The sequence below is a fragment of the Ictalurus furcatus genome, chromosome 14, assembly GCF_023375685.1.
Source record: "Ictalurus furcatus strain D&B chromosome 14, Billie_1.0, whole genome shotgun sequence".
Taxonomy (NCBI): Eukaryota; Metazoa; Chordata; class Actinopteri; order Siluriformes; family Ictaluridae; genus Ictalurus; species Ictalurus furcatus.
In genome coordinates this window covers 12,116,579-12,132,673 of record NC_071268.1, presented here as the reverse complement: position 1 = coordinate 12,132,673, position 16,095 = coordinate 12,116,579, and the positions used below count along the sequence as shown (strand labels likewise).

At 37.2% G+C, this 16,095-nt stretch overlaps 1 protein-coding gene across 2 annotated transcripts in view; it reads left to right on the top strand.

The window, feature by feature from the left end:
* Positions 1 to 12,707, top strand: part of LOC128618279 (complexin-1) — a 45,813-nt gene extending 33,106 nt beyond the window's left edge. For both annotated transcript variants that reach the window (XM_053641823.1, XM_053641824.1), the window contains 2 exons: positions 6,894 to 7,069; positions 12,432 to 12,707. In XM_053641823.1, the coding sequence (XP_053497798.1) occupies positions 6,894 to 7,069; positions 12,432 to 12,629 (374 nt within the window). In that variant the 3' untranslated portion in view covers positions 12,630 to 12,707. The remainder of the gene's footprint in view (positions 1 to 6,893; positions 7,070 to 12,431) is intronic.
* The last annotated feature ends 3,388 nt before the right edge of the window (positions 12,708 to 16,095 follow it).

Below are 16,095 nucleotides of genomic sequence, written 5' to 3'. Positions count from 1 at the left end.
AATATTTCAGTCCTTGTAATTGCACTGTCCCTCTAGACAAACAAATCATCTATGGTGCAGTGGTGTCTCTTGTTCAGCTATTGATCACATGACTACAGGCACAACCATGCAACATAAGCCACAGTAATAGCTCTGTAATTCTATAAGCCATACGGTGTCTGCAGGTTTTACAGTTTCACAAGTTTTATATTACTGTGTTAAGGCCATTTATGATATGATAAACACATTTAATCACATTAAAATGCAGCTATATTATCAAGTCCAGCTGTATGTTCTGACACTGATGAAATATAACATGTACAGCACCTGCAGTTTTTCGAGTTTCATCAGGAACTCTCAGTTCTATGAATATGCAAAATCGGTAAATCTGTGCTGCATGGCCTGCATTTGCATATTAACACCTGGCTTTTTTCTATTTTTATGATGCAATAATTCTTGTCAGTCACACATTCAGCATGCCTTGGACTTTTCCAAGAGATTTTCAGGCCCTCCATTTCTTAAAATAAATAAATAAATAAATAAATAAATAAAAATAAAAATTATTATCAGTTATAACCAATGTTGGATAAGTTACTCAAAAAAGTAATCTACTACAGATTACTAATTACTACTTTAAAATTTACATTACTGATTACTGCATGTAAAAAGTAATCATATTACTAATTACATTACTTTCACGTTACTTTCAAAACCTATCAAACCTACAAAAATACACTATGACGTGAAACTCAGTTCTGTCAGTAATTTTAGCCCGTGTCAACGTATGACATGATCAGAAAAAGTTGGATTTATCATAAAACTTGCCTCAGGTGTTGTCACTGTTTGTAGAACTAGCAGACCGATAAAATATAAAACTTTAATAATTAGGCTAGTTTGATGTCGCTAGCCAAGGAGAGGCACAACTAAGCTATTGTATTGTATGGGTTTAGCTGCTACAGTGCCATGCAAAGTACATTATCCTTCCTTATGCTCTGCTCAGATCATATTAAACTGGAACTCATATAGACATTTACACCTTTACTGGTTAAAAACAAATCGGCGTATATCCATTTTTCCTCACACTGACTGTGTAAGCTAGTATTTGGTAGAACTGAGATCTGTCAGCCAATAAGACACGAGTGTTTCCACATATTTGCCAGTAAACCCTGTCTGATTGGCCTCGCCTCTGTTCAATGATGATATAAAATTACAACACTTCTTTTACTGACGTTCAGTTACATAGTAACAAAACGCTCCAAGTGGAAAATTTTTCGGGGCTAAAGAAAAAATCTTCAGGGCTACAGCCCAGGCCAGGTTATGCCTCTGGCAACTGCACAAAACATGACTTATTTACCAATGCATTTTATTTAATATTGTTTTCTTAACAATAAATTTGTGATGCAAGTAACATAATTTTATTGACATCAGTAACTATAATCAAATTGCATAAATTTAAAATATAATGCGTTACATTACTGTGCAATGTAAAAAGTCACTAGAATACAGTAAAGCGTTACAGCCAACTCTGTCATTGACATTATGAAAGGTGATTAGACTGAGGTGCATGTCAATCTGATGAATGTTCTTGTCATTGCAAAAACATGATTTGTCCTTTCAGGTGAATGTCATAACTACAAGTCCAGGACTCTTTGTAATGCATTATACCCAACTCTGGTTATAACCTTTTCCAATCTATGCACACAAATTAATTTCTCTGAACGCATTTAAAAACCAAAACAAAGCATGCTCCCATCTGTGTTAACTGCGGTACAGTTAGCAAAGCAGTCCCAGGCTTTTTAGGTTTAAGCCAGCTAGCGGCTTGCTATAAACAGATCACAGGGTGATCTTACTGTGCCTGGCTGAACCGCTTGCTGAGTTCCTGCACAGTTGGCAGCACAGATCTCCACTGCAATGTCGCAAAGACTTCTGGGACACAGCTGTCTCACTTGGCGGCATGGCAACTCTGTCACGATCACTTGAGCTAATTAGCCTTAAGAGCTCAGATTAGCAGCGCTGCACGGTGGAGAGATAGCGATGCAGGAGAAAACAGCCTTAATTAAAAACAGATAATGAAACACGTAGGAGCTCAGACAGGAGAAAACTGCAGTGTGAATGTAATCATCAGTAATGCAAGTAAGCACAGAGATGTATTGCGAACAGCAAACACACACACACCCACATACACACACACAATCAGTTTGGTGTATAAACACACACACACACACACACACACACACACACACACACTTGGTTTATGTGTGTGAAGGGATTTTTCTCATTAAACGAAGTCAATTTGGTTTGGTTGTTTGACAAAGCTTAGGCAAGAGCAAAAATTAAGCTATACATTATTCTTTGCAGCAAAATAGGCACCTTCTACTTTTGTTTTTTGTTTAACCCTTGACACTTAACTCCCAGGAGCCATCACCCAGCCTTATTAGTTTCATTCCTATTTATTTACTGTATAATTCATAGTAGTTGACACTCCTCAGGCAAAATGTGGAAAACAGGGAATACTCTCCAATGAATATCGACATTTCAGACCCAGAGGTTCCTAACGGCATTCAGGATGCTACTCAGGACAAAAATTCAATAGCATAAGAAAACAACCTAATAAGATGTCACTCAGGATTTGAGGATGTTTCTATTTGTGCCTAACTGCTCCTAAGGCTGACTGAATACAAAATATGCACATATGTTTCTCTTTTATAAATGTACTAATTTACTAAGAACCATGTGTTTTCAACATTTATCCAGCACATCCAGCCTTTATCAAGTACAACACAATATTTCAGTCTTTGTGACTATACTGTCCAACATCAGCATGCCCCAAAATATTTTATTCCACTTACTTCACATCAATTTCCAAACACCATCAATTCCCTATTAATTAAAGAATCATGTCATATATTTGATCCATTTATAGTTATGCTTAATGTTGTGGAGCATTCATGAAACAAACTAGTTCCCATTATCACTTGTTATAAGAGTTATAAACAGTCATTATCGCACAAGCCTCTTTTATTTCTCTCCTGAAGTTAATAAGGCAAAAAAAAAAAAACATCATGTTGTCATGTTACCAAGAAACCAACAAGTCCTCTATCCTAAAGACTTTTCCATGTTTGAAAATGTAAATTTAAATCTCAACATCTCTATAAAGTGCTGCCACTGGAGACCCCTTCCAAAAATGCTAAATAATCACTTTCTTATAGAAAATGTCACTATATCAACAATTACACACGTCTGTTTATATGGAGCATCCACCATACAAATCCCGGTGTTTGTTGTTACTATAGAAACAAAGTATTAGCACGAGCACATTTCTGGGCACTACTGTCAGAGCTGTGCTGTAACAGAAAATTAATCGACACATTCTGACTAATCAGATTTGAGAATTTAACAGCTCTATGATATCAAGAATTTGAAACCATTTGAAACTGGTAAAGGGAACAACATTGAGGAATTTGAGTGTGAAAGAGGCTTCTGTCTTTGTAACTGTACTGTCCCTCAAGACAAAAAAATAATTTCTAATAGTGTTGTGGTGTCTCTTCTCCAGTCCATCGGTCACACTAATACAGGCACCACTGTGCTATATAAGGCACAGTAATAGCTTTGTGTTTCTATAAAATGTACAGCATTTGAAGTTTCAACAGTGTCACTAGTTTTTCATTACAGTGATAGAAAATGGCAGTGCTTATGATACGATAAACACATAACTCATTGAAATGCAGCTACTGTATATTACCAAGTTCAGCTATGTTTCCTGACTCTGTTGAAACACTTGCAGTTTGATACGAGTTGCCTGAATAAATCTACATTGATCAGCTCTGACATGTTTGCTACAACTGTATACTGTAATGATTTATAATCCCACTATCTGGTGTCACCCAGAAGAAGGTTTCATTTTTAGAATCTCAAGTTTTCTTCCTTGTGTCTCCTCGGGGAGTTTTTCCCTTCCTGCTGTTGTCTTTGGCTTGCTCATAAGGGATCTAAATGCTGCTTTGTGACTGTATATTGTTGTATACAAATTGAATTAAATTGAATTGCTTGTTGAAACATTACAGCTAGATCTTCCTATTTGCAGTTTCGGTGAATATAAAGTATAGGTGGACCTGTCCTCACCACTCCCTCCAGAGAGAATGGCACTTTGCTTGGTTGGACTTTTGCAGTGATGGGGTGTGGTGGCGTGGATGGTGAAGGAGTGTGTGTGGTCAGGGAAGAGAAAATGACTTACACTGATCAGCAATAACCACTGACAGGTGAAGTGAATAACATTGGTTATCTCATTACAATGGTACATGTCATGGGTTGGGGTATATTAGGCAGCCAGTGAACAGTCAGTTCTCAAAGTTGATGTGTTCAAAGCAGGAAAAATGGGCTAACGTAAGGATCTGATTTACTTTGACAAGGGCCCAATTGTGCTGGCTGGATGACTTGGTCAGAGCATCTCCAAAACGGCAGATGTTGTGGGGGGGCACCAGGATATAATATGGGAAGAAGACAAGCCGGTGGAAGCAGTTTGTTGTCTAAGCAATGTTCTGCTGGGAAAGCTTGGGTCCTGGCATTTATCTGGATGTTACTTTGACACGTGCCACCTACCTAAACACTGTTACAGACCAAGTACACCCCTTCATGGCAATGGTATTCCCTAATGGCAGTGGTCTCTTTCAGCAGGATAATGTGCCCAGCAAAAATTGTTCAGGAATGGTTTAAGGATCATGACAAAGTGTTCAAGGAGTTGACTCGGCCTCCAAATTCCCCAGATCTCAATCTGATTGAGCATCTCTGGGATGTGCTGGACAAACATTTCCGATCCATGGAGGCCCCACCTCACAACTTACAGGACTTAAAGGATCTGCTGCTGACATCCTAGGTCCAGATACCACAGCACACATTCAGATGTCTTGTGGAGTCCATGCATTGGCGGGTCAGAGCTGTTTTGGTGGCACAACAGCGACCTACACAATATTAGGCAGGTGGTTTTAATGTTATAAAATGCTGAGTAACAGGACATTTTCCAGTTGCAAACACACAACAAGCAAAACTTCAAGGACATCTTTGAAGTTTTATGAATGCGTCTTTTCCAGCTTACACTTGAAATAGAAAAATCCAAAGATATATAAGCTATCATATGGTGTAAAATGAAGCATTATTTAAGCACTATTGTTGCTTGATCTGAAAGGTCTGTGAGCTCTGAAGACTGTAAGCTATTGATCTGTAAGCTGTGTGTCCGTCCATCATGACCTGATCGCTGGTTCCATGGTGTAATTGTGCTGCTGAATCCGAACACAGAGCATGGAGTCAAAAGAATGGTCTATATGGGTAATGTTATCCAGCTAAATCACACTGTCTTGTTGTGGGGTTGCTCCACTTCAATCTCTCAGCATACTATAGCTGGACTTTTTTCTAAAATTGGCACATGATGATGAATCTGAGAGGTGTGTGATAAATGAGGCCTAAGACTCCCACCAAATTGAAACCAACAGGCCTGAATCTGAATTATTACAGGATTACTATGTTGACCCACAACAGCTCTGATACACAATGATTTAGAGTTTGTGACAATGTGGCATTGTTTATGTTTGGATTCTATTACACTTGTATTGTATTTCAGCAATGGCTGCCAGGTGGCACAACAGAAAAGGATTCATATTATGAACCATCCATAGCTCAGAGTCCAAGAAATTGGTTGTGTTCTCTTGGTGTACAAGGGATTGCATTACTCTCTCCCCTATTAATCAGAGTGACACTTAATAATCAGGAGCATTAGTGAGCTCATGTATGTAGAACAGGGCAGTTAGCACATTCTTCCAAGTGTGTTCAGCTGCACAGCTTGAACAGCCTATTTGAAAAGATATGGTGGCTGGCTTCACATGCCTCAGAGGAAGTACTGTGTATGCTAACCCTCAGCTACTAACCCTCCCTGTTGCAATGTAGAGCATTATCTAGTTTGTGAGAATTGGCAAATGACCAAATTGAAAAAAAATGGGCTAAAATCCCCAAAAAGTATTTTAACAAAATTGTTCTGATATTCTGAGAGACATTTGGCAGACTTCCACACACTGCTGTGATGTACCTCAGACGACGATTACAGAGGAAACTCTCAACCATCTCTAGACTGATGCAAAATGAAAATACTTTTTAACATGAAAAACGTGTTCTTCCTCAGAGTCCATTCTTGCCACACTGATCAGCTTCCATTATCATTTATGGATATAGAAGTGTGAAATTGAGGAAAGTCGTTATGACCTTGTTTTGAATTATTTTAATAACTTGCTCATTAGTATCAGTTGATTAAATTACATTCAAAAGGTTTGATGCTGTGTGCTGTACTATGCGTATTAACATCAAATACATTGACTGTGATCTGTGATAGATGAAAAGTAAAGCTTCCATTTATCCAGAAATGTTCTGTCATGTACAATATACAGCTTTGAATTTAGAACTGAATATGGCAGGCGATTTGGTACAGACAGTCAGCAGCCTAGAAAGACTGGACGTTCCACTAATGCAGTCCAAGCATCAGTAGAGAACTGCACTGAAACACATACAGCTGCTGCTAATGTGCACATTCAGGGACATTAACAAGCGCTGGCTGCGTCTGTGATGAATGGATCGTTGAGATAATCAGAACTTATTATCTGCATGGTCCACATCCTGCAATTTCTCTCACTGTGTTAACGTTGTACTGTTGTGACCCATTGTCCCTTCTGTCCCACCGTTACATTGAAATAGACAGCAGTGGCCACAGTGGGGGGGGGGTTATAAAAGACCCAGAATAAGCGATGTAGCTCATTTATTTTCTTTTTTTCCCATCCAGATCGTGTTAAAGAGAACTCACAGGATGATGAATTGCTTTGTGATCTCTAGTCATCTGAAGTCCTTTGATTCATCTAGGGTTTTTTTTCTTTTGTTAGGGGCAACCAAAGACATGGGCAAAATGCTGGGAGAAAAGGAAGAGAAGGATCCTGATGCTGAGAAGAAGGAAGAGGAAAGACAAGAGGCTCTCCGGCAGCAAGAGGAGGAGAGGAAGGCTAAATATGCAAAAATGGAGGCAGAGAGGGAATCACTCCGACAGGGCATCAGGGATAAGGTAAGAGCCAAAAGGAACTCATTACAAGTGTATTATGTGTCTCAGATAATATTAGATAATAAATATATAATAATTTATATATAAAAGACAATACTTTGAGGACCAGTTAAGGCCATAGCTGAGATAGCTTAATTATGCTAGCATCACATAATATATAGTACAGTGCATTTCTATATGATATATGATAGCCTCAAGGTTACCAGCACAGTATGACTCATACATATAGATATGTTTGTGCTGCTTAAGAGAGACATGTGCCAAGGTAAGCATATAAATATTTGCTGAGTGGTAGTCTGTGTATCAGGTAGGAAGGACCTGGGGATGCTTGTGTTGATCCAGAGGAGGGGAAAAGTGACAGCTTAGCCTTGCTGAGCATTTTGCTGTAGACAAAGAAACTGACTGTCCTTGACCGCCTCTGTAAAACTGCCACACAGTTTTTTGTTTTTTTTGTTTTTTTTTTTTTTTACAGTATGGCTTCAGAGATGGAAATAGAAATGGGCTCTCTGACTGACAGTACTTTACTTGACTAAAGTTTGCCATAGATTAGCTATTTTGACACACATTTGTCAATTGAATGCCATTTTCAAAAATATATGCCCTAGCTTGTCAATTATCATCAATTCCTTTTTTATATTGTATTAATACAGAGATAAATACAACCCCAATTCCAAAAAAGTTGGGACAGTATGGAATTGCAAAAAAAAGGAAAATTTGAAAATTCAATTCACCCTGTACTAAAAACACATTATAAACACATTATTTGAGGTTTTACTTAAATTTTAGAATTTAATTTATTTTTGAAAATATACACTCATTTCAAATCTAATAACTGCAACACGCTCCAAAAAAGTTAGGACAGTCGACTGTTTGCTACTGTGTAACATCACCATTTCTTTTAATTAACACTTATTAAGCATTTGGGCACTGAGTGAAGACACCGGATGGTTAAGTTTAGCAGGTGGAATTTTCCCCCATTCATCTATTATGCATTTCTTCATGTGCTACACATTCTCAATCAGAGACAGGTCAGGACTGCAGGCAGGCCATGCTAGCACCCGCACCTTCTGCTTATGCAATCATGCGCTTGTAATCTGGTCGGAACGTGGTTTGGCTTTGTCCTGCTCGGGATGGTAGCACATATGTTGCTCCAAAATATTTACATATCTTTCTGCATTAATCATGCCCTCACAAATGTGGAAGTTACCCATGCCATGGGCACTGACACGCCCCCATACCATGGCAGACGCTGGCTTTTGGACCTGATGTTGATAGCAGATTGGATGGTCCTTTTCCTCTTTGGCCCGGAGAACACAACGGCTGTTTTGTCCAAAAACTATTTGAAATGTCGACTCGTCGGACCACAAAATACAATTCCACTGTGCTACTGTCCATCTCAGATGAGACCGAGCCCAGAGAAGTCGGCGGCACTGCTGGACAGTGTTGATGTATGGCTTCTGCTTTGCATAGTAAAGCCCTAACTTACATCTGTGGATGCAGTGGCGAATGGTGTTGACTGACAAAGGTTTACCAAAGTATTCCCGAGCCCATGTCAGGATATCCATTACAGACTCGGAGATCACGTGCATTCAGAAGTGGTTCTCGGTCTTGTCCTTTACGCACCGAGATTTGACTGGATTCCTTTAATCTTTTAATAATATTGTGCACTGTAGAAGGTGAAATGCCCAAAATCCTACCGATTTGTCTTTGGGGAATGTTGTTCTCAAAGTGTTGGATTATTCGCTGACGCAGCTGTTGGCAGATTGGCGAGCCTCGACCCATCCTTGCTCTTGAAGGACTAGGCATTTTTTGGAGGCTCCTTATGTACTATTATTAGACGATTACCTCACCTGTTTCACATCACCTACTTTTTTCAACTTGTCACATCACTATTAGTCCTCAATTGCCCCGTCCCAATATTTTTGGAACATGTTGCATGCATCATTTTCAAAATAAATATTTACCTTCAAAAAACTATGCAGTTGATTAGGTAAAACATCAAATGCCTTGTCTTTGATACGGTTTTTGTTTAAATACAAGTCAGACTACATTTACAAATCACTCTTCTGTTTTTATTTTCCATACTGTCCTAAATTTTTCAGTAGTACATTCTGTAGATACATTATTAATCCACTAATTGGGTGATAGAGTAGCCAAAGAATACAGAATATTAAATATACAGAATAAATACACATAATTTCACATACAAGTATTTATACATATTCACAATGCACAACCAAAACAAAGTATAGAAACAGATGAAAACATTGACTAACATTCAATGTGTGTGGCAATATATCTGTAATAAAAATAAAAAATAAAAATTAAAAATTGTGTTAATGCTATTATTCTCATTTAATGGATTTACACAGTATGTCTAGATTCACAATAAACCAATATATTCACATAAGTGCAATGCTTAGTTAAATGTCCAAACTGAGTTTCTGTTCATTCTAACTTTATTTATTAATTTGATTTTAAACATCCAATCAAATCTATACCAATTTGTATAAATACCACAACTAATCATCTTTGTAGAATAAATAAATTTTTGCCTACTTAAAAAAATGTTTAAAAATTGATCTTGTGAGAAATTAGTAAATTTAGAAAAATTAGAAATTTAAACATTAAACTGGTGATCTGGTTGGTTTGATTTATTCATACTTTAACCTTCATAACTTCATAAATGTCAAACAAATCGAGTTGTGAGAAAAGTGCAACTTGAGAAATGTGAGAAATTGTTTAAAATATTTGTTTTTTTCTTTGAATAAATTTCACTCAAGTATAATATTAAATGAGTAAGACTTTAAGACAGTTTTTCTGTCATTTTTCATGATTAGTTATATTCTTGTGAAATACACTATATGGCCAAAAGTTGGTGGACTCCTAACCATTACACTCAAATGTGCTTTATGAATATCCCATTCCAGATTTAGTCTCCCTTTGCTGTTAGAATAAGCTCCACTCTTCTGGGCAGGCTTTCCACTAGATTTTGGAGCATGACTGTGGGGATTTGCTCATTCAGCCACAAGAGCATTAGTGAGGTCAGGCACTGATCCTGTGCGAGGAGGCCTAAAGGTCCCAACGGTGTTCAGTGAGGTTGAGGTCAGGGCTCTGTGCAGGCCACTTGAGTTCTTACACCCCAGCCATGGCAAACTATATCTTGGTGGAGCTCGCTTTGTGCACAGGGGCATTGTCATGCTGGAACAGGTTTGGGCCTCTTAGTTCCAGTGAAGGGAAATTGCAATGCTACACTATACAAAGACATCATATACAGTTGTGTGCTTCCAATTTTGTGGCAACAGTTTGGGGAAGAGCCTTATACTGTATGGTGTCAATATAACTGGCCATATATTGTACTTTGGTGACCTGTATTGGATTTATGCCACTCAGTAAACAATTGCAAAATGAAGGAGAAATAAAAAACCTTAGAAAAAAGAGCAAGAACAGTAAAACGTTAAGAAACAAAAAAAAAAGAAAGAGAGAAGTCAGTTTTTACAATGCTAAATAGTCTTCCCACTGTGTTCCAACAGTGAGACTCCCTACTTTGAATAGATGTGCACTCTTTTTATACAAGGCTTCTCACTTCCCATTAACACACTTTCAAATGTGGTGACTGTCTCATTGCAGGTTGAAGGAAGTGTACGTGTTAAATCAATAATAGGCTTTGGACTGGTTGTGGGCCCAATACTGTGTGTATCATCTGTTAGAGTAACTTAGCAGCAGTTGTTAATTGGTGAGGATTTTGTTATGTTGGTTTTTAGAGTTAATGGACTATGTGCATGGAAGCGTGAAATGGTGAATCATTTCCTACTGTGAGCTAACAGAGTTTGATTAGAACAGATAAATTTATATGCAAAGCCTCATAGTGTGCATCTAGAGGATAAATGAAGGCATTTCTTTGGCTCACCCCATGGGTCTAATTTGTCACAAGGATTCTGACTGCATCCTGACATTTTCTGAAGATGTGACTGAAATACAGAGCAAGCTCCAAGTTTGCTGAACTTTAGGTTCTGGCAGGTATCTGCTTTAATGTAACCTTCAAGAGCTTAAAAGCCAAGGCTCACCCCCCTACAGTATTAATGGGAAAGCAATTATTAGACCATTGAACAGACAAAATTTTATTAAATACTAGTCATTGACAGAAAAGGTGTGTGTCTTTAATATACAGTTATGTGTACCACGGGAGAGTCATGTTTATTTTTCACTTGGGTGGAATGAAATCAGACATCAATCAGGAAAGACAGCAGTTGCTGCTATACAACAGTTTCAGAAGGTATAATTTCATTAAAAACATTAAAAACATCAAATACTAGGCACACTAGATAAAAATGTACATGTTTGTCCCTATCTCCTGCCTTACAGTTCTATATGTTGTATGTAAGCAAAATCTAATATACAATATATTATAATGTCTCAAAACAAGCAAAGTAAATAAATTATCTCTAAGTGTTTTATCCCAGTTATGATATTATATACACAAATCTATGCACACAAAATCCCCAAAAGGTAACAATACTAAAACCTAAGGCAAGCCAAAATAAATTAGATTTCATTTTGAGCCACTGACTCTTAGAGAGCAAGTGGACCATTTGTCATCTAAAACACATGTATAATGAAGTGGCCTTCCCTGCCAATACTTGGCATAGCATTTTAATCAGAACATTTATTTAAAATGAACAAATGCATGTAGTATAAATTAATTTCTGTGAACCACTAAGCTAATTGTCAGAACAGTGGAGGAATTGGGCAGCTTTGCCAAGTGGCAGTCTGCCAACATCATGAGCTTATATTCATGGACATACAGTCACAGGCTTTGGTCATGGACTTAGAGTCATGGGCTTACAGTTGTAGGCATGAAGTCATGCATTTACAGTTATGGACATGAATTTGCCAAGTTATACATTGGTTGTTTAAGCCGGTAGATCATAAAGGGGGGTCCAGGGACCATCAGGGGTCTGTGAGGTTTTTTTTTAGCAGTCATAGAAATTACAACTCACCGTCATCAAAGCTATTAAATGTACTATTGAGTTATTATAGATATTAGCCTGTTTGACTTGTAACTCGAATCAAATGAGTTTAATCCAAAACTCAACAACTTAAAAACTAGTAGCCTATTAATAATTTCAACTTAGACCTAATGTTTGGCACCAATAAATTACTGTATACATTTAAATAATGAGTCTAATAATTGAATAGTTGGATTATGTTCATAAAATAAATCTGTTTACTAAATTATTTCAGAGTTAAAGGGATCCCTGTCTGCAAAAAAACTGAGAACCCCTGGTGTAAGCCATATTACATTTCACCAGCATGAAGGAATTTAGATTCAAACTGCTCTAATTTCTGTCTGTTGGATGTTTAGTATGGTATAAAGAAGAAGGAGGAGAAGGAGGCTGAGGCTCAGGCTGCCATGGAGCAGGCGTCTGAAGGCAGTCTCACTCGCCCAAAGAAAGCCGTGCCTGCCGGCTGCGGTGATGATGAGGATGAAGAAGAAAGTATTGTGGACACAGTCATGAAGTTCCTCCCAGGTCCTCTTTTAGACATGTTCAATAAGAAGTAACACAGTCAAGAATGTGTTGTTATTAAACCTGTCATAAATTTCATAACATCCATCCCCACACCCCCTTATTCCCTACTCTTCACTCATTAGTTCCAAACTTACTGGACTCAGTGAATGTGCCATGACTGTAGTCTTTAATTTGGAGTGTCAGATCCAGAAATCATGCCTAAAATTGTGCACTAAATTCGCAAATATATGTTCTTTTTCAAATTAAAGACACATTTAATGGCAGAGTCCAGGTGATGGAATGACAACAGTAATTATCCAAGCAGCACATATTTTGTTTGTAAATAGCTTATAAAAAGAATATATATGAATACCAGAATATATCAATATATACACAATTACTAAGAGTAAAAGCCATAATTTTAACTTGGAGAAAGTCCTCCAATCCATATCGTATTTTTGATTAAAGTTTGCTGTTCTGTTAAAGATATTATTGTTAAATTCATGTGGTAGAAGTGTATAATTGTATGTAAAGTATCATAATACCATTTATCATAGCATTTAATTATTTCAAATTGTTGTAAATGACTGGAAGTCCTGGAAAATGGAAATAAGCAAGGGAAAGAAAATAATCTTTTTTAAGCATGAAGATTTTGTGAATGCACTGTGTACAACTTCATTTGAATTTTTAGATGAAATACATTGATATTTAAGGCAATAACTCTGTTTTTTTTTTTATTTCGTTGACTCATACATGCTACCATATATACGTAATGCTCTGCCTTTAGAAATGACAGTACATCCCTTGTGTGTAAACTCATTGTACCACTCTCTAAAAGTGTGTTGATGTGGATTCAAGCATACTAATGTAGTCATGATGAGTGAAAGCATAGAGCTAGGTGCTATAATGAATCAAAATAGCTTAGCTTAGCTCCTACTGTAAAATGCAAGGGTGACATAGAGCGCATACTACTACAATTCTACAATTGGACCAATAGGGCTCTGAAAAAAATTATATATATATATATATATATATATATATATATATATATATATATATATATATATATATAAATCCATATATTTAATCTTCATTGTTATCGCTGTACAATAATGAATATAGTAATTCAGTGTTTACATATGTGTTTCTACCCACAACTCAGTTGTGCGTACACTTTAAGTGAGCAGACAGTGACAACAGTGCAATATTTGTTTTTTGAATGAAGATGTCCTGTGTCCGTTGGTTAATTACGGGAATCTTGTCCCAGATCAGCAATAACAGACAATCTTCATCATTGTATATTTCAAGCTTAATAATTAATTCAAGAATGTTAGTGTACAGATGCTGTGTTGTCTTAGTAGTGTCAGTCAAACTAAAGACTTGAGATGCATCTAGAGAAAATGTATATTGCAGAAGAAAGTAGGGAGCAGAGAATTTCATTTTATTTGAGTTTCAGTGTGGGCTTAAAGCTGGGTTTGCTGAGCCGTGCTCTTTTGATGTTGCCTCAGCCTGTGTTTTTAAGATTTTTTGCGCCTTTTATTTAAGTTGTTGTCAGTCAGTGTTGTTGTGGTGATGTATTTGTAGTAATTGATTAGAAGGGGGAAAAAAGAGTGGGTCTGCATTCCTCATTGATGAGAGATCAGATATCAGGGATGACCAATGTGGAAATATTGTGACGCTTTCTTTTAATTTAAAAAACAGTTTAGTGGCTTTGAATAATGTATGGAAACAGGCTTACAGTACATTTCAAATAATACTGATGATGTCTGTATTACAGTAAATCACAACTATGTGCTATTATATATTCAGGTGAATTCATCAGTCATCACACGGTTAAAATCTTGTCGGATGAAAATGTGTAATGCGTGACATTTCGAGGGCTAATGTAGTTAGCTATCAGCTGCCACTGGAGTGCTTAAAACATTCCAAATATTCCAAACATTCCATCTGGCTTAGGTTGATTTCCCAGATTTTTAAATTTTTTTATTTATATGCAGCTGCTAAAAGCAGAGATGCATTTAGATTAGACAAATGATGTCTAATCTAAATGCATCTAATACTGTGCTGTGGCTCTAATATTAGAGATCATGTGGTAGTGAAGCCTACAAAGTAATCTCTATGGTTATCTGTCCTGCCATGTACCAATGAGAGCAACAAATATATTGGATTGTACTGTGCTAACCATTTAGAGTCCATTTTACACAAAATAGTGAGCTATGTAATTGTTTGAAATGATTACAATATAGAAAATCCTCCCATTAACAAAGAATTAGTGTAACATAATATACTTAAGTCTAGAGCACAACACTTATTGTGTATTATTGGAATATGTGTATAAACTGCCTTCAGCTTCAGTCCTTGTTGTTGATCACGTATTATGTCCTTTGAGGTGATTATTAAAATACAGTAGGAACACTGCCCGAAAAGTTCCAGCACCGCCCATTCACACTATGTTTTCTTGAACCAAAGAGTGGGCCTGTTCGTGACAGAATGTTTTAATGTAGAATTATTTATATTTTTAGTCCTTTTTTCCATTATATAACACACCACATAATCACGTATTATAATTTTACTTTGCATTATTTAACGTCTTGCAATTTGTATACTTGTGTTTGTCTCCATACTTATGCTTAAGCTACTGTCCAGAATGTGACAAAAATTCGCTTTTTTAAATTGTTCCATTTTTTGACATCCAAGTTCACCATAAGAGCTGAACACTCAGATCCCCCTCCAATGATCTGTGATCCAAATGGCATTGTGACAGTTTCCAAACCAACAGATATGTCAAAATACAGTTCAAGTAACACACACACACACACACACACATTATGAGTTTAGCCCTCACCTTTCAGCGTGTCCTTTTCATTCAGATGTTCACAACATCGAAAAACTGCCTGACAGAAAACTATGAGCTGTTCCATTCTTGTGACTTAAATGTAAATGTGTGTTGTTTCTCTGCACTGTCCTTATCCGTGTCCTCTGTGCTGATACAAGATAAATGATTCTTGCTGTGGTTTTTATGTCTGTAACTTCTTCTTGTTCCTGTCTTTCTGGTGTTGTATTTTTGAGAGAAAAAAAATCTGTTCCTCTTTTTTGTGCATTCTTTTGTAACTGTGGAAAAAGAAAACTGTTCCTCATCTCTTCTCCTTCTCTCCTTTTCTTCTCTTTCTCTTTGTCGGCAAATTGTATGCATGCATATGGTGTGTGCTGTAGGCAAGGTTGTTAAAGATACTTCTGTGTGTCTCCTGTGTTCCTAATCGCTTTTACCTGTTAGCCCCCACTGCATGCCCATTTTAGATTGATTTAACAGTGTACCACTCCCCCTAAAATGGAATCACCACACACTGAGAATAAAGTGATTTCATAGAATTGCTCATGGTCCTGTGTTTCTGCTCTGCTGCCAGAGCGGCCGAGTGTCGTGCTCATAAAGTCGGTCTCGCAAGTGGGATTCCCTGAGAAGCATGCTTCACTGCGGTACAAGCTCTGTAGACCGAGTCTGCTTTGTACCCGCATGGAAAT